Source organism: Fusarium poae, assembly GCF_019609905.1.
Source record: "Fusarium poae strain DAOMC 252244 chromosome Unknown contig_2, whole genome shotgun sequence".
Taxonomy (NCBI): Eukaryota; Fungi; Ascomycota; class Sordariomycetes; order Hypocreales; family Nectriaceae; genus Fusarium; species Fusarium poae.
Genome location: NW_025408660.1, coordinates 1,253,482 through 1,274,595, shown reverse-complemented (window position 1 = coordinate 1,274,595; position 21,114 = coordinate 1,253,482). Strand labels below are relative to the sequence as shown.

The window sequence follows — 21,114 nt, the reverse complement described above, 5'->3', positions numbered from 1 at the left end:
TCCAATCCATTGAGATTTCTGCATTAGAAAAGCCGGTCTCAGAGCGTGCAAAGCGAATATTCTTATCCAAATCATTAACATCCCACCCTTCTGTTGGCCACGATTTGAAAATCATAAACGGAGGGATAGTATCTATTAAGTACTATTAGAATAAACTACAGAATCAAGAGAATACTCACATCCTTCAGCATTTACAGCCCCGATCATCGTAGCCGACTCGCGGTTCGAAAAAGCAACAATCTCGTGTTTTGTGTTGCGTTTTTTCCTCACGATGACCACCTCAAGCCGCTCACGCACAACGCCTATTCGTATGCCGCATTCATCGGCGTTCAGGATCTGAGATGGCCCGATATCTCTTCTCTGCACAACATCAGCAAGGTTAGTATAGAAATCCTCAACCTCCTGAACTTCGCGTGCTTCGAATTCTGCTCTCTCACGATCAAATGCCCGTACTAACTTCTTCTTCTGTAGCTGCGGATTATCTTCAAGAAAGCGTTTATACCATCCTTCTCCAACTGGGTGCAATGGAGGAGTTCGTGATGCCCTCAACTCGTTTGCGGCTGCTTCAATAACTGACTGATTTGCAGGAAATCCACATCTCTCGAGCCACATAACGTATGCAACGACCGCGCGCTCCTCACTTTCATCGAGATTCCTTGGCCTTCCAACGCTTGTATCACTAAAAGCCGGCTTTCCAGCGAGCTTCAGCGATCGAATATGCCTCCCTACAGCGCTCTTGGAGGTGTGATGCTTGACGGCGGCATCCCTTATAGTGATAGGCTTTCTTCCGTTACGCTTGGGGCGGTTTTGTGATACAAGGACCTCCCGGGCGGCTCGTACAGCATCGTTGACGCGATACGGATACGGCATTTTATCGGCTAGATCAAAAAGGCAGCTTCATAAATGAGAGTCGACTGAATTATACGTATGTGTGTATTGGAATTCATTGGACTTGGCGGGTGATTCTAATGAAGTTCCGACAGGGCGGGGTATCCGGCTGTCCCAGAATTTTGCCCTTGTCCCAGAATTTTGCCGCCCACTCTATGAGTGGGGTCTCCGTTAGGTCGAATCCACGGGTATGTACATCCATTCCACTCCGGTCGAATATGTGCTACATCCACTTCGTAATTGCCTAAAAATCGTACATCCACTCTACTTGGCCCCAAAGTGGAGTGGATGTAGTGGTTCCGACCCTTGAGCACAGTAAAATCAGTGATTGCTATATACACCCCGTAAGCTTGATTCGTGCGCTAGAAATTGAAGAGAGTGTGCGGATGGACAACTGGTTTCGGTCTTTGCTGTACAAGATCGTCCCTCTCCTGGATTTACTCAATGCTGTAGACGCTCGCTATATACTGATGCTTGCCAGTCATTGCCAACATTGCAACAGGGGGTCAGTGGTCTAGGGAGGTCATTAACACCCTGAGTTGAGTTATGTCGGGCATGGGAGTGTTGAAGTATAAGCCTCAACAGTCTTCTGGGGTTAACCCCCTTTTGTTTCATCAGGGAGAACCAAAACTTGTACTGATTGGAGCCGAATATTGACCGAGAAATCACCAAGGCGAGCCGAATGAAGTAATAATGGTGAACAGTAGGATGGCCGCACGGGGTATCGTGTGACCTATCGGTCAGCTGTCGGCGACCCTAGACCCATTCAGGAAAGCATAATAAGCAGACCCCTCTCCAAGGAAGGCGGGGGATAAGGACATCAAGGCGCACGCGATCCGTTCAACATCTTCATAGCCCTTTTCCAGGTTGACTGTGCACTGTACACGCTTATCAGGAGGTCCGGGCTCGCCGGTTACGTGAGAACTACTTACAATCGTAATACGAGCTGTCACTTTCTAGTTCGCACTTGTAACGTCATTTGGCGCCTCTTACCAAAGTGCACCAAGCGCTACACTCTATTGGGAAGATGGGCCGATGAGAATGGTCAAGCTTGGGAAATCGAGCCACTGAGGAGTCGTTTTAGGCTGCCAAAGGGAAACCTAGGTTGGCGTGAAACTGTGTATCACTGACTTTGACCAGCCGTGACTCCTTCTCGCCCACTGGACTATTTTAAAAGTGCATCCCCTCTTATCCGCCCGCTATTTTCTTTCTCCTCAATCAACCTCCCACATCTCAACTTCACGAAAACAAACAATCTTCAACACCACACTTTCCGAAAATAACCATCATCATGTCTGGCTGTGGATGCGCTTCTTCTGGCTCTTGCAGCTGCGGCTCTAGCTGCACCTGCACCAACTGCCCTGTAAGTATTCCTGGTCTGGTACATGTCTCACGGGAATGGAGGACTAATGTATTCAATCAAGCACAAATAAACTATTCTTCAACAACTTCGACAGGAACCCTGATGGATGAGACATGGGGAATGCTAGAGTACAAATATCGGACCTAAATGACAATCAAAAGTTACAGTCTGAATGAAGTCTTGTCAGTAATATATCATGTCTGTACCGTGAATGTGCGTTCCTAAATTTGGCTGGTTCTAAATTTGTCTTTGGAATCACCATATCTACCAACGATTGTCCGAGGATGGGAAGAATGCTAAGACTGGACTCAAAGCCATACTACCGGTATGCCTGTTCTCTTTGGTGTGTATCGCGGCCTCTGACTACCCGTCATCGCCCATATAGATATTTGCTATAGATTCCACCTGTTCGACATCCAGGGCAGACCACTTTGGCGGGTGACGCCAGTGATCGGAATGGTCTGGTCTGACTTGGTCTTGATCTGGTCTAGACCGCCAAGACTTGGTCTGGTCTAAGGATTTCTCAAGACCATGGTCGGACCGGTCTTAATGGTCTGGACCGGTCTTGTCACAGCCTGAGTCTGAGCCCGAATCTGAACCTGATCCTGGGGGCGCTATAGCTATATATATGAGAATGCAGTGTAAGGTCCCTGACTTTACATCCTAGTCTTTTTCTGTCACGATCCCTGTCCCAGCGTCACGTGTACCCCACCTTTTTCACCAATCATCCATAGGCTCACCCGACACATCGTGAGCCCTCCACACCAACTACCCTGTAGCTCATGTATATATACATTCGCTTAGCACTAGATAGTACGATGGCCTACCAGCTATCAACAAAACTTCTTTACCTGAATACGCCTAACCCGCTCTATTCACTATTAAGAGACGTGACACTTCGCAACGCTCAGTGACAACGCCCTACGACTCTGCCAACATAAACCAGTACGGACTAGTTTATCCCTTGGGAACCTTCACCCGTCACATACAGTGTATAGCACAGTATAAATAGATTTCTGAGGTTTTAGCTATATAGGAATTTTTAAGAATTTATAGACAGATAACATAACTAATTTCGTCACTTATTTATAATTTACTAGAATCTTAGCTAGTTATTTTAAGCATGATTTCGATTTTTCATATATTTTTAAGAAACAAGGTTTAAGGTGTATAGGTTAAGTGCGGCACTCGCTTATGGATTACGTTACAGAAAAATGCATCACTAGTGGGGCTCCTTTTCAGTCAGATCCACGGGTACGTATTTAAGAGTGATTTAGACCGAGGTTTCTCATCCGAAAGGATTGCACTGCCACTCAACTACCTAAATTAGACTGAAGTTGACGCATATTTACGGATTCATGATGCGTAAATTCAGACATTGGCTTTGCTAGACTCCACTAACTCCTTTAGCTCCATAGTTGTTCCACTTTACTCCACCTTTAATACCGGTGCTTTCCCTTGTGTATCCATAATAAGGTCAGTTTCCGAGGCTAACGTTACCAAAATGGAACCCGTTATCATGCTTGACAAAGGGGATGAGTATGTGACAAGGTCGCTTTATGAGGTCATTCGTTCGATAGGACTGTACACAGAAACACAGAATTCTCTTACACCTAGGTATATATAGGTACTGCTTTTCCCCTCCCTGGGAGGACTAACTTGGGAAACCTACCAACAAATAATTCGTTGAAATCTCTCAACATGCAGGGAAAAGGCATACTTTACCCTGATGACAAAAAGGACATTGAATGTCTCAAGCATGGTAAGGTGCCTAGGTATCCTTAGCATGACCCGACGCTAACTGTACATCCCAGATCTACATATCCGAGGCCACCACAAATTCGAGCCCGAAGGTACCCCGTCGAGTCAAAAAACCCCGAACGCATCGACATATACTGCTAACTATGCGGAAAAGAAACGTCTGACAGGCCTAATCTCCCATGCTCTACTGCGTATCCTACAATGCATATTCGCAGTAGTAGTGGCAATCCTATACGGGCTTGACCTTCACCAAGCAACAAGGCACAGCATAAGGGCACACCCTTCTTGGGTCTACGCCGAGGTTGTAGCTGGTCTGTCCATGATAAGCTGTATCATGCAATGGATCTTCATGACGGCTGTGTGGTACTGGTGCTTTTTGGATGCTTTTATCTCTGTTCTGTGGCTGGCGCAGTTTGGAGTGTTTGCTTCACTGTACCTGGGCGCAGATGATAAAGAAGTATTATCCCCAGCTTCGCCAGGCAGGATTCAGGCGGCAGTCTGGTTCAATTTCGTTTGTGTTGTTTTGTGGTTTGTGGCAACAGTCTATGGTGCTATAGGTTGCTGTGCTCGTTTTAAGAAATCACGGCAGAAGAAGAAGCACGCTGGGTCAGGTTTAATCGTTAATGGAGGACAATTGGCAAGTCGTAGCGTGGGCGTTGAGTGATTGATAGCTCAAGACCGACACTGCTCATCGTCGTCACACATGGGCAACAGATCTCGATGTCATCGACCTTTCTGGGCAAGCTATTCTGCACCTTGCCGCCCATTTTTTCGACCGGTCAGAATCGAGATACTGTGCTGCGAATTACGCCTTAGTATAAAGTGATGGTAGATAGATATGTTACTCAGACAAGTATGGACAGAGAACACGATAGCATAATGAGGAAACTACACTGTATACGATAACTCAGTTTGGCCAAGAACCTGATTTTGAATTACGGTGAGTAAAAATACGCCGATCTTCCTGCCGGTCTTGTCTGGAAGGTTTTTTGATGAATTACTCTCCAGCTGAAAGTTTGCTATATTTGCATACTGCATGGTCATCTTTCCTGTGGGGAAGCCAATAAATGACGGAAACCCGCAGTTGTCGAGTCTGTGCACTGGTCCGGGTCACAAACTGTACTGTACGTACATAACTACCCGTGGATTCGACCTAACGGAGACCCCACTCATAGAGTGGGCGGCAAAATTCTGGGACAAGGGCAAAATTCTGGGACAGCCAGATACCCCGCCCTGTCGGAACTTCATTAGAATCACCCGCCAAGTCCAATGAATTCCAATACACACATACGTATAATTCAGTCGACTCTCATTTATGAAGCTGCCTTTTTGATCTAGCCGATAAAATGCCGTATCCGTATCGCGTCAACGATGCTGTACGAGCCGCCCGGGAGGTCCTTGTATCACAAAACCGCCCCAAGCGTAACGGAAGAAAGCCTATCACTATAAGGGATGCCGCCGTCAAGCATCACACCTCCAAGAGCGCTGTAGGGAGGCATATTCGATCGCTGAAGCTCGCTGGAAAGCCGGCTTTTAGTGATACAAGCGTTGGAAGGCCAAGGAATCTCGATGAAAGTGAGGAGCGCGCGGTCGTTGCATACGTTATGTGGCTCGAGAGATGTGGATTTCCTGCAAATCAGTCAGTTATTGAAGCAGCCGCAAACGAGTTGAGGGCATCACGAACTCCTCCATTGCACCCAGTTGGAGAAGGATGGTATAAACGCTTTCTTGAAGATAATCCGCAGCTACAGAAGAAGAAGTTAGTACGGGCATTTGATCGTGAGAGAGCAGAATTCGAAGCACGCGAAGTTCAGGAGGTTGAGGATTTCTATACTAACCTTGCTGATGTTGTGCAGAGAAGAGATATCGGGCCATCTCAGATCCTGAACGCCGATGAATGCGGCATACGAATAGGCGTTGTGCGTGAGCGGCTTGAGGTGGTCATCGTGAGGAAAAAACGCAACACAAAACACGAGATTGTTGCTTTTTCGAACCGCGAGTCGGCTACGATGATCGGGGCTGTAAATGCTGAAGGATGTGAGTATTCTCTTGATTCTGTAGTTTATTCTAATAGTACTTAATAGATACTATCCCTCCGTTTATGATTTTCAAATCGTGGCCAACAGAAGGGTGGGATGTTAATGATTTGGATAAGAATATTCGCTTTGCACGCTCTGAGACCGGCTTTTCTAATGCAGAAATCTCAATGGATTGGATTCGTCATTTCAACCTGCATTCCTTCTCAGCAACAGCAAAGGCAAGAGCTCTTGGTATAAACTTCACTGATTGGTACGGCTGTGATGAGTTTATGAGAGATATCGATAATCCTGATTTCATTTGGGAAAGGCCTTACTTTGAGCGGCCTGAGAAGGAAAAGATTTGGCGACTTCTTGTTATCGATGGCTTTACAGGCAAGACTTCCTTGGAATTTATGAAATATTGCCTGCGCTTTGATATCGAGATCTTCGTGCTTCCGCCTCACTCAACGCATCTCACACAGCCGCTTGATGTAGGAGTCTTTCAGCTTCTCAAGCTTGCACATCAGAAGGCACTTCGCAAGCACATCCGCGAGGGATTTCTGAACTTCAAGCGCTCGGATCTTGTTGCTCGCTTGCAGAAGATCATCGATGAAAGCTTCACAAAGCACAATATCATTAACGGGTTTGAGAGAAGTGGAATATTTCCTCCTGACGGCACAGAAGTCATACAAAAGCTAAAGGAAAAGCAGAAGTCTATCCTCTCTCAAGCCTCCCCTGCAATCCAATCCCTACTTCCCCAAGAATCACGATTCCGAGATGCTCGGGAGATTTCTCGTCACATCAGGCACAACTATCGTGAACGATTCAGCTCGCCTACTCGCGAGGCATACAGCACTATTGACGACGTTCTCAACGAAGCAATAGTACTAAATTCCTTTGCCGAAAGTCATATCAAGAACCGCCTTGACCGCATTTCCGCTGCAAATAGTCGAAAGATGCGTAGAAGAAGAGTTCATCCCACCGGCCTCTACGTGAACAGCACAACGGTGCAGCAGATAGAAGAGCAAGTTGCCACTACAACGCAAAAAGAGCAAGCAGAAGAGCTTCGCCGGCAACATCGCACTTGGAGGCAACTGCAGAAAGAAGAGGATGATCGCCTGAAAATCGAGTGGAAGAAGCAACACAAATACGATATCAATAACAACGGGAAGCCGATTCATATTAGCTTCAAGCGGTGGAAGGAGTGGAAGAACAAGGATATACAGGATGATGTTATTACTATTGCTCCGGCATCACGAGAAGCTTCGCCTGCAACGCCTGGGAACGGATTTTACTATGATACGAGCGGTTCCTCTGCTCAGCAGCGTTTCTACGAGCGCCTTCGTGGTGCAACAGCTGCTGGTGTTTATCGCAGCCCGTTGCAAGATATGCCTGCACTTCCTTCGAGCGATGGAGTTGAATTTAAACTCAGCAACACACAAGAAGATGGGTTACTTGAAAACCTCGTCACAGGAGAATCAGATGACTCCGATTTCAATGAGGAAGTCATCGAGGTAGTTGATCTTACGCAAGAAGAGCCCAACCTTCCTCCTCTCCCTCCTCCGCCTGTTGAATTTGAAAGGAATTTCTCCTCCACATATCACAGAATCATGGATACGCTTCGCCCGCGAAATACACAGTAAATTATATCGTCGGCACTTTCCCTGTTGGGAGGGAGGCCGGGCAGGTTAGTCACAAGACCTTATGCCGAAGGAAGCAAGTCTGACGGTTCCTCAGTAATCACATCAACTTTCGGCCGCAACACAGCGAGAAATATACATCGCATAATAAAATGCTCTTGGATATAGCTTTAAATCAATCCAATACTATCATTTTAGCAATCTCTATTTAATTCGGACCAAAAGTGACGAAGACTGAATGAAAATACCAATCTTTTGCACCTATTTACACCTATTTGGCTGTCCCAGAATTTTGCCCTTGTCCCAGAATTTTGCCGCCCACTCTATGAGTGGGGTCTCCGTTAGGTCGAATCCACGGGTACGTGGATTTATAAGTGGATTTATAGTGGATCTTTGAGGCTCTTCACAACCTCGTCGGTGCCTATTCAGCCTCACTTTCAGACGTTGACACTAATTCTTCAATCTGTTGCTGCTGTGATGCATCGTCAACCTCGCTGGCGCTGTTCTCACCCTCCAATAGCCATTTTGACTCAGCAATGTTGGAAAATCCGGGGATCCCCCTTCCTTTCAGGGTTTAGACTGTCAGACTGAAAGTCCTAGATTTAGAGTTCAAAGTCCTAGATGAAATCATCTAGAGATATAAACCCGAGAAGAACTCTCATATCAATAATGAACAATCAAGTTTTATAAAATACATTTTCACCCAGCACTACTGCGCAATATAAACATTAGGTTATGAGCCCGGGTTAGCAAACACCGGGTTTCTCTTCTGAATCAAAGAACCGAACTTTAACCTCATCCCAAAATGGCCTCACGTCGAGCCCCACCTTTCACTATGCAAACTCGCAACACCATCAGAGTGTCGCCTGCATCCGAATCGTCGCGATCTGGTGCTTCAGGTCAAGACCACACACCATCTTCAACCTATGACAGTACCACGGTCATCTCCGAAAAGAATACTCTTTTCCTTCCGCAAGAGCTCAAGCTAGGCGGCCCCTCCAATTGGGAGCAATATTGCCCAGCTCAGAAGGCCATTCTTCGGATCAATGGTCTCGAAGATGCTGTCTTTGGTGATTACCCTCCCGAGGAACAGCAGACAATGGATCAAAAGATCAGGGCGGCGAAAGCTGCCGTCTCCATCCGAGGTAACTGCACTGGAGAAGCACTCAGTCAACTGGTCGGGATTGAAAACCCCCAGGAGATGTTCAACCTTCTCCAGGCCTACTGTATTGGCACAGGCCCAGTTCTCCTGCAGACAACACTTTACCAGTTTATCCGGATCAAATCAAGCTCTTACGAGACAATTCCACAATTCAATGTCGATTTCGAACGACTCGTCAAACTTCTCCTCGAGCAAAAGGAACCAATCTCAGATACCCTCAAAAGGTGGTCTATCTGACTGCCTGTGAGAACGAGTACCCCGACTGGACTGCCAGACAACGGGCTCTCCTTCGCTCTGAGCATCCGCCAACACTACGATCAATGCAGCAAGATCTCATTGATGAAAACAGGTCATCAGATGACGATGACAGTCATGGTACTGCCTCTACGTACTGGGCCCACGGTAAAAAGACCGGGAGGAAGGGCCTAACCACAAGAAAGCAAGAGGCAAGTGGACGGAGGAGAGGCTCTTCAAAGAACCAGCGAGCCGCGAACAAGTTTAACCAGGAGACCAATCATCGAGTCGGCAAGCACAAGGATTATACCTGCACAAACTGCAAGAAGAGAGGACATCACGAAAATGATTGTTGGTTCGCCCATAAGGGTAAGCGGCCCGACTGGGCAGTCCGTCTCGCCAAGGAACTCATGGAGCATGATCGTCAACGCGACAACAGCAAGAATCTCCATATTAAGGAATCAAATCACATGACAGTCGAGCGATCTTTTCTGATTCTTGAAGACAGCGTCTCAGACGAGCCGCCTATGGACAATACAGAAACGTGTAAGGTCTCCCTTGATAGCATCTCTTCAACCGCAGAATGGCTGTTCGACACGGGTTCGTCAGTCCACATTTGCAACGACCAAAGACTATTCACAGTGCTGCAGCCTGCAACCCGAACGGTCCTCGTTACGGGCGGTGGGAAGGTGTACCCATCCGGTCGAGGGACAGTCAAAATTTGCTTCATAAACAAATGGGGCGATCAGGTCACAGTCAACCTCAAAGACACGCTATTCATCCCTGAGTTTCCGGTAAACGTCATGTCAGGGCTCAGGCTGTACAAGAACGGCGGCTGGATTGACGGTAACGACATATACGACCCAACAGGAGACGTCTTTGGTCTCCTCCGTATAGGAAGGGACGGTCTGTACGTCAACACTGAGGTCAGAGAGACAGCCGTTTCAAACCAGGCCGTCTCCGAACTCCAGCCAGAACCATGCAATCACCACATTGTTTCATCAAAGCAATGCCTGGATGTCGATCTTTGGCACCGAAGACTCGGCCACGTCAACGTATATCAGGTATCGCAGACTGCCAAAATGACGAGAGGAATGTTCTGCGACAGCCACCACAATCATGAGCCTTTCAATTACTGCCTCGCCTGCGATATCGCAAAGGCCCTACGATGGACTCCACGAAACAAACGGAAGCGAGCCTCCAAGGCCGGTTTCATCCATGTTGACACCTTCAAAGTCAATCCACCGGGTATTAGAGGCGAACGATGGGGAATGATTGCCACAGATGATAAACATCGAATGAGATGGGCCTACACATTCACGAGGAAGGGAATGGCTTCGGAACTTCTAGGCCAGCTCATCTCGAAGATACGAACTCAGTATGGCATCCGAGTGTACGCAATCCAGATGGATGGCGGCTCTGAGCTCTATGGTGCGTCTCTCAAGAACCTCGAGTACACCCACGGCGTCAAAATCATCAAGACGACACCATATACTCCTGAATTTAACGGAGTTGCTGAGCGCTCTAACCGCATCATCTTTGACAAAGTCAGAGCAACCATGGAATCGGAAAGAATCCCGATAGAGCTCTGGCCATTGGTCCTGGAAGATATGGTGCGTAAGACAAACGTGACAGCCACCAGGGCAATTGATGGCCTCACTCCCATGGAAAGCTTTCTCAACGAGGCCTTCCCCGGACAAGACAACAAGCCGGATCTATCCGGAGAACGAATTTGTGGCTCACAAGTCACGATACACATACCAAAAGAACGAAGATTGAGATCACACAAGTTTGGTCCAAGAGGAGAGGCTGGAATCTACCTATGCATGGAAGGTTCACAGATCTACACCTGCTGGGTGCCCTCTCGCAGAAAGGGACATCAGATCGTCCGCTCTGCAAATGTGAAATTCTACGAAAAGGTCGGGGAGAAAGAACTCCTGACCGAAACTGAGCATGATGTTGAGCCGGAAATCCGCAAGAACGGAGCTCCCATCTCAAGCCGGCCACAGTCAGTCACGGAGCAGACAGAAACTCCGAGCCCACGAAGGTCTGAAGTGAACAATCTTCAGCATGCCGAGGTGCATAATCCTCAGCATGGACAGACGACAACATCCATGACATCAGCTAAGCTGCCAGATCCCCGAAAAGAGGTGATCACTGAGCCCAAAACAATGACTGAAGCGCTTCAAGGTCCGCAAAGGGAGCATTGGCTCAGAGCAATACACAGTGAGCTGCGCAGTCTCCTCACGAAAGGAACTTGGCGCATGCTGGACCGCAACCAAGCTCACAATAGGCCACTTACAGTCAAGTGGGTATTCAAGGTCAAGAAAAAAAGAGGACGGCAACCTGGACAAGTTCAAGGCGCGGCTGGTGGTCAGAGGCTTTGAACAACAGTTCGGCTTTGACTACAACCAGACCTTTGCCTCTGTTGCCAAATCGGCGACCTGGAGAATCCTCCTCACCGTTGCTGCCTGTCTTGACTGGGAAATTGAGCAGATGGACGTGTCGACGGCGTTCTTGGAAGGGGACCTCGACGAAGAAGTCTTCATCGAAATGCCGGAAGGACTTGTCGAGTATTTTGACCAACACCCAGAAGACCGTCCGCCAGGATTTTCAACTGAGAAGATCTGCAAATTGATCAAATCCCTCTATGGGCTCAAGCAGGCGCCTCGGCAATGGCAAAAGAAGCTGAAGGAGACCTTGGAATCCCTTGACTTCAGACAAGCAACGTCTGACACGGCCGTATATCACAATCCCACAACGGGAGTGATCATCATCACATATGTGGATGACTTCCTCATCATGGGCAGCAACAAGGAAGCAATCCAAGGGTACAAAGCCCGCCTGGGAGAGATCTTTACCATGACTGATCTTGGTCCCGCTAGCCATTTTCTTGGAGTAAGAATAACCCGAGACAGGAACTCAAGGCTGATCTACCTTTCCCAGGATGCATATTTTACCAGAATACTGAAGAAATTCGGCTTAGAGGATTGCCGACCGGTCAAGACCCCGATGGAGCGAAATTCACTCTCGACACTGCAACCAAGAGACAATGGCGACTCGGCTTCTCCAGAAGAACGAGAAGACTATAGCTCGAAAAACCGGCTCGTTGATGTATGGAATGACCCAAACCAGACCCGATTTAGCTTTTCTTCTCTCGGTACTCTCGAGATACATGTCGAATCCATCACCAGCACATTCACGACTGATCAAAAGAAGTCTTCGCTATCTACAGCAGACAAGAGACCACGGCCTAGTGCTTGGGGGCGTCAAGAAAGATCCTGAATCCGCTTGGAGCATCACAGCTTGGGCCGACTCAGATTGGAAAGGCGACACCGTTACGGGAAGATCGACGTTCGGGTGGCTCGTTCAACTTGAAGGGTCTACAGTCTCATGGAGGGCCAAACGGCACGAAACAGTAGCACTATCGACCACTGAGGCTGAATATACAGCACTCTCCCAGTGTGCCAGAGAATTGGCCTGGGTTAGGAACCTCTTTTCTGAACTGCTCCTTCCGCTACATATGCCCATCCTACTGAACGGCGACAACCAGGGTTCCCTAAAGCTATGCAGAAACCCTGAGCTCCACCAAAGGACAAAGCACATTCCGTTAACCGAGCACCATATCCGAGAAGAAGTTGAAGCCGGGAACATTGATGTGCAATACGTTAGCACACACGAGCAGGTAGCAGACGGACTCACTAAACCGTTGAATGCAGTCAGTCATGGCCACTTTCTAGAAGCCATTCGAGTCAGTGCATGTCCGATCGAGGAAGCAGGTCGTATTATTTGGAGTACTGAAGTCCACGATGACTCTGTACCCTGAAGACAAGGTGGATGGGGGCGTGTTGGAAAATCCGGGGATCCCCCTTCCTTTCAGGGTTTAGACTGTCAGACTGAAAGTCCTAGATTTAGAGTTCAAAGTCCTAGATGAAATCATCTAGAGATATAAACCCGAGAAGAACTCTCATATCAATAATGAACAATCAAGTTTTATAAAATACATTTTCACCCAGCACTACTGCGCAATATAAACATTATGTGGGAGAGGTGGGTGTTGTGTTATTGCCACTCACATGCCATTATTCTCCTGGCCGTCCCCTTTAGCTATGGTCATGACACACCAGGATTGGAGATATGCGCACACGATGCTAAGCGGTCTGTACACTGATTTGGCACTGGACGAATTGAGAGATTTGCGTGGATACCTGTTGCAGAGCTGAGGGTGTAGTCAAAACAGTAAAAGAAGTAGACACTGCAATTGAATAGGAAGTGGGCAGAATGAGGATATTCCTCTTTTTTGGACTAAACCGAGACGTAGGTGCAGGGAAAACAAGGGTGGACCAGACGACAAAGGCCCAGTTCTGGAACGGATGTCTGCCGACGCTTGACAGGCACAAGGGCCTGAAGCAGACCTTCAACCGTAAAGTAGTACCCACTGACAAGGAAGTCAAGGGTTGTAGGGCCATTTCAGCCGCCTTTAAATTTCACTCCCTCTCGGCATCGCGCCATCCAGCTTCAGACCTCGTTCTTGATGAAATGATAATGGCGAGAATACATAAACGGCGGCTCCCGTGCTGCGTCCTTTCCTAGAAATACCTTGATGGTGATTCTTTCTGAACAAATAATTTTGTAGTCACCTTTTAGTCGCCGACCCCGTTTCCGCCATTAATCAATTTCTAAGTATGAATCTTAAAATTGTCTCATCGACCTTTGTACTCTTACAAGTCACCACGGCACTACCAATCACTTTGTACGAGCAACGTTGGCCAGCAACTAGAATGGTAACAAGGGTCGAAGATACGTGTGCCCAGGAAACAAATTTCCTGGGAGGCGTTTCCGACGCACTCAAGACTGTTGCCTGTATTTTGCGTGATTATTCCTTTTGAGTTAGACGTCTTGGACAGCTTACCAGGGGACATGTAGAAAAGGTGGTGGTGGGGGAAAGAATACGGAGCGGGAAAGATAAGGAAAGTACGGTAAATCGACACTTGTCGAATAAGGAATTGTATGACACAGTCTGTCTAAGGGGGAAAACACGTCTGTTACAGAGGAGCCTCTTTCTGGCTGTCATAGTTTTTTGGGATACGATTTGGCACCTTCCTGAGGTTAAAGTACCGTACAGTGTCCCGTTTCTCAGGTGCCTTTGTGAGATTGCAGAGTTTAAGATGGATTACCGGCGACAGGGCACGCCACCCGCATTACAACTATAGAAAATCAAAGTTCGGACGCAGTGTTTCAAGCCTAAAACTACCGTTTGGGGTGTCATATTGGATCCCCACCTTCCAGTCATTGAAAAACTTGCACAAAAGAGACAAGGTTATTACGATGACTTCGGTTCGATCAAACCAAGAAGCAGGTAAGGCCGATTACGATAACCAGGTAACACAATAGAAGTGATGGCATCCTAGCAAGCTATTACTAGTAGGTAGGTGAAATCAATTGCCCCTGACCGCGTGCCTGACCGCGTGCCTGACCGCGTGCCTGACCGCGTAGATCAGTGGAAGGAGACAAGCCACCACGGCAAGAGTTTTGCCTTGCTTGATAAATCACTCAACCAACAAGTAATGCAACGAGTACGGTATCTTCATTCTGTTCATTTCTTCTATTCTAATTCTATCCTTGTTTCCTCCATCCATCATGTCGTACTGTCGAGAGAGACAGAGAGAGACACTCCGATACCTGTCTTGCCCCCTTCGTCTCTGCTCCTCTTCTTTCTCGATTCCCGAATGGACGACTGACGGAAAAACAGAGGCGAAAGAAGCACAGTGATGGGCAAGCGAGTGAAGGACGATGCAAGCCGGAGGTAGTCCGTACTCAACAAGCCGGCATCGCGAACGGCATACCGATCATGTCTCGACTTTGCATTGGCCAACAACTTTTATCGCCGATATCTGGCTCAACATCTCCGTAGCTGTCCATCTGGGACAATGCTTTAGCGATGATCGCCAACAGCTGGTTTCCAGCAAAACGAGCCGGCCGTTCTCCGTCCTTAACCGCAGTTGTGGTATGTTCCAGAGTGTCGGGCCAGCCTGGAACGCCGATCGACCGTGGGCTAGGATGCGTCTCGTCCAGCAGACGCTGCGCCTGTACTCCAAGGGCACCATCACTGGACTGGGTGGAGAATACGCGGCTGCCACTGGCAGTAACAGCACTGGGCTGTAACATTTTGATGGTGCCATTGCCAGCATCGGCATCGGCATCAACATCCGCATCACCATCCGCATCACCATCACCGTTAGCGTCGCCGCCGTCGCCTTGCACCAGTCCAAGGTCGTCCTGGTTTCCTCCGACTTCTGTGGACACCGCAGGAACGACACCAGGGCCGGCTGAGGGAAGACCCATCATGTCGATGGCTAGCTGCCCGTTGCCAAACTGATCCATCAGGCCCATGTCCAAGTCCACATCCATGTGCATATCTATGTTGTCGGCATCAAACTCCAGCATGTCACCCCAGTGCTGCGCACCTGGCATATCCGCCATGTCACCAAACTCCATGATAGCCGAGTGCATCCAGGCATCGTCTTCCGTCCCCGTCGTCATATCCATGGACCTTACCTCATCACAGTGGGCCATGTCAACTGCAGCATCCATCGGACCAGCCGTACCCATAGGAGCGAGAGGTGCCGTCGGTTCGCCCCACGGCTCACCTTCCGCATCTCCGTCCTCCATAGAAGTGTACGGTATCGCAGCGCTCTGCTCGTGTGCCACCTCATGGTCGCCAAGGTGGTGCGAGGCGGCATTCCTGTTTGGTTCTGCCGGTTCGCCTTGATCGTCAAACCCACGACGACGATTGCGGCCGCGGGCTCGGCGGGCTTGGCCTCGGTGCTTTTGTTTATAGTCGCCACCTTCATCGTCGTCGCTGACATGATCGTTGGTACGCTCAGCGACGCGAACAGGATCAACTGCATAGGTGCCTGGGGCGGCATCGTTCTGGCGTCGAGCTACGGGCTTATCCGCATCAGAGCGAACACTACGACGACCCCGACGACTCCGACGTTGCGTCTCCCTCGGCGCTGGACTTCTGGGGACGTCCCAGACACTCGCGCCGTCGTCTCCATCTCCGCCTTTGTCTTCGTCTTCGTCTTCATCTTCATCTTCATCTTCGGACTCCGACTCATCGCCAGCAACGGTAATCTGGGGTTGAGCCGGCGAGGCTCCAGACACAGGTGATCCATCACCGGGTCGTCTTCTACTGCGAAGGCTGCGTACGCGGGGCGACGGCCTCGGTGCCGGTTTCGTGACCTTGTAGGACTTTGTGACCTTGCACGGCTTTGCCCTATCCTGCTGCTTCCGTTGTCTTGCTGGTCTCAGAACAAGATTGTGGTTGGACACGACCTGCCTGCGCTCGACGTCTCGTATCTGCAGTCGCCATCATCCCCCGGTCAGCAGCTTGCCCGGTCGGCTTCTCCGGGGTTCCTGTATTGGTGAACTTACCAGCTCGTCCGTGTTTTCTGGTAGTGATTCCCCCGGGGGGGTGTACACTGACCCGTCCCAGAATCCGTGGATCTTGTTGTAGAACAACAGCACCGCGATCGTACCGCAGTCCTTGCCGAACTTGTAGTTCTTCTTGATCGCCGTGTTCCCTCTCTTGCGCATCGCCGAGCTGACCCGTGCTCGGTCATTTGGGTCGGGCGACCTGGATCGAGTCTTCTTGGGCGCCATGTTTTGGAGGATTCTTTTGACCTGTTTGTATGACAGTCTCTGGAGTCGAAATGGAGGCAGAGACGAAGAAGGGCCATCATCGATCGATCCCCGGCCGTCATCTTCCCGAACCCCTATCGGGACCTAGCAGGCCGGGCTTTTGAGCGAACGACGAGATCGAATGGGTCGAGTGTCGGGTCCTGAACTGGACTCGCAGGTTTCTTGCAACAGAATGGCCCATTTCGTCCGTAAGGGCTGTTGGTCCGTCGCTGCGCAGACGAGCGGTGATGTCGGTGTTACTCCATCCATAGTCGATCCTAGAACCAAGAAAGAATTGGAAAACAAAACACTCATCCAACGGGTTTCCGTCCAAATTCAACCGCTACTTCACGGTACCAGACTGTCGGGACAAAAGCAACGTCGGGGGGAAAGGAAGAGAGTACCTAATATGAGACACGACACGACATCTCATGATCGAGAAGGGCCAGGGGGGTGGGGTGTTGATGAGAACCAACAACTTTTGCGAACCCTGGCTGTGGATTCAATTGCACGTCGCTTCTGTCAATCTTGTTCACAGCGTCCTGTTCCGGACTTCCGTTCGTCCGTATATTGCACCGCGTCCCCACTTGGTACAGTCAAGCTCAGTTCTGAGGTTACATTGGCAGCTGCGGTCAACATAGCATGCATCGGGCCCATATCACGTGGTATCACGTCTTGCCGTGCTAGATAGAATAAATCCACTTCTGTGTGGAGCACATATCTTGACGGCTGGGACACTGCCCTATCAGACTCAAAGTCCGGAGTAGTATAGGGTAGTCTGAGGTTTCCCCCGAGTCAATCGAGTGATCAAGTCAAACCGGATTTGTCTATCCACAGCTCAATGAATGTAGTGGCCAGCAGCAATGACTATCGTGAAGACCAACGCGCAGCACGGTAGTTCTATTTCGCATTGTTGTATTTTGAGCCTTCCGTCCTTCACGATGTGTGCATGGTCAGGCTACCGCGGTATTGCCATATGTCATTTTGGACGATGACACCGCGATATGACGCCATTCTTACTTTAATTTTTACTTTAATTTTTGCTTTTGCTTTTGCTTACATAATCCAGTGTCAACGTAAGGGGCCCCATAGGGACACGCCTAGGCGCGCCTCCACTCCTGAACGCGTAGGCGTGCGGATTATGTCAGCCCTCAATTTCGCCCAAACTCCACTGTCGCGGTTTTCACGGGCTGCACCCATTACTGCTTTTGCTCGTCACAACTGTAGTCCCCAGGTGCGGGCTTCATCATGGCCCAAGCGACGTTTCCTGATGATGTGCTCCCGCCAGAGGGTACATACGATTCACGAGAGGCTCTGCTCGCCGCTATCAACAAGTGGGCAGCACCGAGAGGATACGCGTTCATAACTGGAAGATCTTCACGATCAACTAGCGGCAGGCAGATTATCACCTACGCATGCGATCGATGGTGTCGTCCGCCTAGCGTGTCAAAAGATCGCCAGCGTAAGACTACTACGCGAGGAACCAATTGCCGGTTCTCAATTATCGCAAAGGAATCCCTAGATAAGGCGACTTGGTCTTTAAGGCATCGTCCGGACAGCCGGTTTCATTTACACAACCACGAGCCAAGCTGGCACAAATCGGCCCATCCAGTCCATCGGCAGCTCTCCGATGCAGACAAGTCGACAGTCAGCCGCCTTACGAATGCAGGAGTAGCGCCAAAGGATATCAGGACTTATATCCGCCAGAATTCGAACACTATTGCAACGCAGCAAGATATTTATAATCATATCGCAGATAGCAAACGAGAGCTTTGTGAGGGTCAGAGCACTATACACGCCTTTGCTAACCAACTGGATAAGGAAGGGTTCTGGAACCGAATGCGGCTTGATTCGGATGACCGAATCACAGCGGTGTTATTCGCCCATCCAGAGTCATTGGCGTACCTTCAGGCCTACCCAGACCTGCTTTTCCTCGACTGTACATATAAGACAAACAAATACGGGATGACACTGCTTGATATGATTGGCGTCGACGCCTGCCAGCGATCGTTCTGTATAGCCTTTGCATTCCTCAGCGGCGAGACTGAGCAGGACTACATATGGGCCTTGGACCGGCTCAGGTCCCTGTATGAACTCTGCCATACAAGGCTTCCATCGGTTATCCTAACAGACCGCGATAAGGCTTGTATGAACGCCGCAGAAATCTGCTTTCCATCCTCAATTTCACTCTTGTGCCTATGGCATGCGAATAAGGCAGTCCTCCGTTATTGCCAGCCGACATTCGTGCGCCACCAACAAGGATCAGAGGCCTACCAGCAAGGTCTGGCCGATTGGAATGAGTTTTTCAATCACTGGCATTCGATCATGAAGTCACCGGATGAAAAGGCATTTAATCAGCGCGTGCAAGAGCTTGAAAGGCGCTACTTACCACAATACATTAAAGAGGTTAACTATATCAAGGCCAATTGGCTCGATCCGTACAAGGAAAGGGTAGTGAGGGCTTGGGTTGATCAACATCCTCATTTTGGTAATGTAGTCACCTCGCGGGTTGAGGGTATCCATGGGCTCCTTAAGAGCCACCTCAAGAAATCCACGCTAGATCTCTTCGAGGCTTGGAGGGCTATGAAGCATGCGCTTCTCAATCAATTAGCCGAACTGCAATCCAACCAAGCCAGCCAGCAAATGAGAATACCAATCGAGCTCTCTGGATCACTATACAGTGCCATACGTGGCTGGGTATCTCACGAGGCTTTACGCAAGGTGGAAGAACAGCGGAAGCTGCTCCTAAAAGAACACCTGCCCATTTGCACCGGTGCATTCTCCAGATCTCACGGCCTCCCTTGCGCCCATACTCTCAAGGCTCTACAAGAACAAAATCAGCCCCTTCGCCTGGAGCATTTTCACACACATTGGCACCTCAATCGCCATGGTGTTCACCGGTTACTACTGGAGCCTTAGCATCGACCCGATCGGATAGCCACCGGTTCGAGTACTAGTAGAACACAATCAAGCACCCAGAGAGAGCCAAGTGCATTCGAGGCAGTTCAGGCAACAGCACGGCCAAAGGCACAACCTAAATGCAGCAGATGCCACCAGATAGGTCATACAATGACTTCAAAGACATGCCCTCAACGATACGAGGAGCTTTTGAAGCCACCAGCACCGTCGGCGCAGGCAAGACCATTGTCGACGACATCTTCATCAGTATCATCCTTGCACGCAGGAGAAGCTCCAAGACCAACGTCTTCAGGATCATCAGAGCAGGCAGAGTCAGTGATAGATAGTGCCAGTTGCATTATCGTCAGTCTCGACGGCGCGGACAATATGGTGCCGGCAGCATCATCAGCAGCACCACCGGCACAGACAAGGATAATGCCGACATCAAGGTATGATGATCCTCGGGCTATCTATCAGAGATATGTTGCTGCTCGAGATGCTTGGTACAAGGTGCAGCCTCGCGGCAGTATTAAAACTAACCAGCAGTATCGGAGGGCGCTAGGTCTACCTCTGCGGTACGACAAATCTAGCTATCAATGGTGTCTCGATTGGAAGCAGATGGGTAAGCGCTGCGATACTCCAAACGGCTCCAGAGATTGGACTAAAGAGGAGATGATGGCCTATCTAGATTGGAGCAAAGCGGAAGATGACCGTGTCGAGGCTCAAGTAGCTGCGGAGATGGAACGCAGCCCTTTTTCCAGTAGAAGAGGTATGCATGATATCTGGGAGGCGGCAGCAGTAAATAGTGAGGCCCAGCAGGTCATCCATTCCGGTAGATAATTAAGAATTCATAACCGTTTAGGATCATAGTATTCTAAAAAGTAAAAACTGCATCAGAACTCGGAATTTCGACAGTGGAGTTTGGGCCAAATTGAGGGCTGACATAATCCGCACGCCTACGCGTTCAGGAGTGGAGGCGCGCCTAGGCGTGTCCCTATGGGGCCCCTCTTTAGGCCTCCGCCTTACCTAATTAGGTATAGCTTTAATCCAATTTTCATTAAAAATGCCCTTTTTCTTAATACCCCAAAATCGAGGTATTACCCGTGGGTCTGAGTAATCAACGCCGACCCACCCTCCTCTGGAGGGTGGGTGAGATAACCCGTAACTGCGTACAAACCGTAACCACATAACTATGCCGCCGTGATCAACAGAACCTTCAATTCGACATCAAATAAATCCAGATTTTCACAAATAGCTTCATTTCAATCTAAATTCGCTATGAAACCAATTTCAAAAGAATCCCGGGTTAATGCGGCGGCTGCAGCCCGCGCTTGGCTATCCGGGGAGTCGATATCACGTACAACGCGTCAGCGCCCCGCACCACCAAAAAAGCTATCACAAAGCGATGTTGCAGCTCAACACAAGGCTCCATTGTCTCTCACGAAGAAATATATCTATCTTTTTAAG

The 21,114-nt window shown here is 49.2% G+C and overlaps 2 protein-coding genes across 2 annotated transcripts; one reads left to right on the top strand and one right to left on the bottom strand.

The window, feature by feature from the left end:
* Window positions 1-3,952: 3,952 nt before the first annotated feature.
* FPOAC1_013600 (uncharacterized protein) lies at window positions 3,953-4,676 on the top strand (the record flags this gene model as incomplete). Its single annotated transcript, XM_044857941.1, has 2 exons — window positions 3,953-4,013; window positions 4,066-4,676. 2 exons carry the CDS (start codon window positions 3,953-3,955, stop codon window positions 4,674-4,676), a joined length of 672 nt encoding a protein of 223 aa, XP_044701323.1.
* A 10,207-nt stretch (window positions 4,677-14,883) lies between these two features.
* On the bottom strand, window positions 14,884-16,731 carry FPOAC1_013599 (uncharacterized protein; the record flags this gene model as incomplete). Its single annotated transcript, XM_044857940.1, has 2 exons — window positions 14,884-16,428; window positions 16,504-16,731. 2 exons carry the CDS (start codon window positions 16,729-16,731, stop codon window positions 14,884-14,886), a joined length of 1,773 nt encoding a protein of 590 aa, XP_044701322.1.
* Between the last annotated feature and the right edge of the window lie 4,383 nt (window positions 16,732-21,114).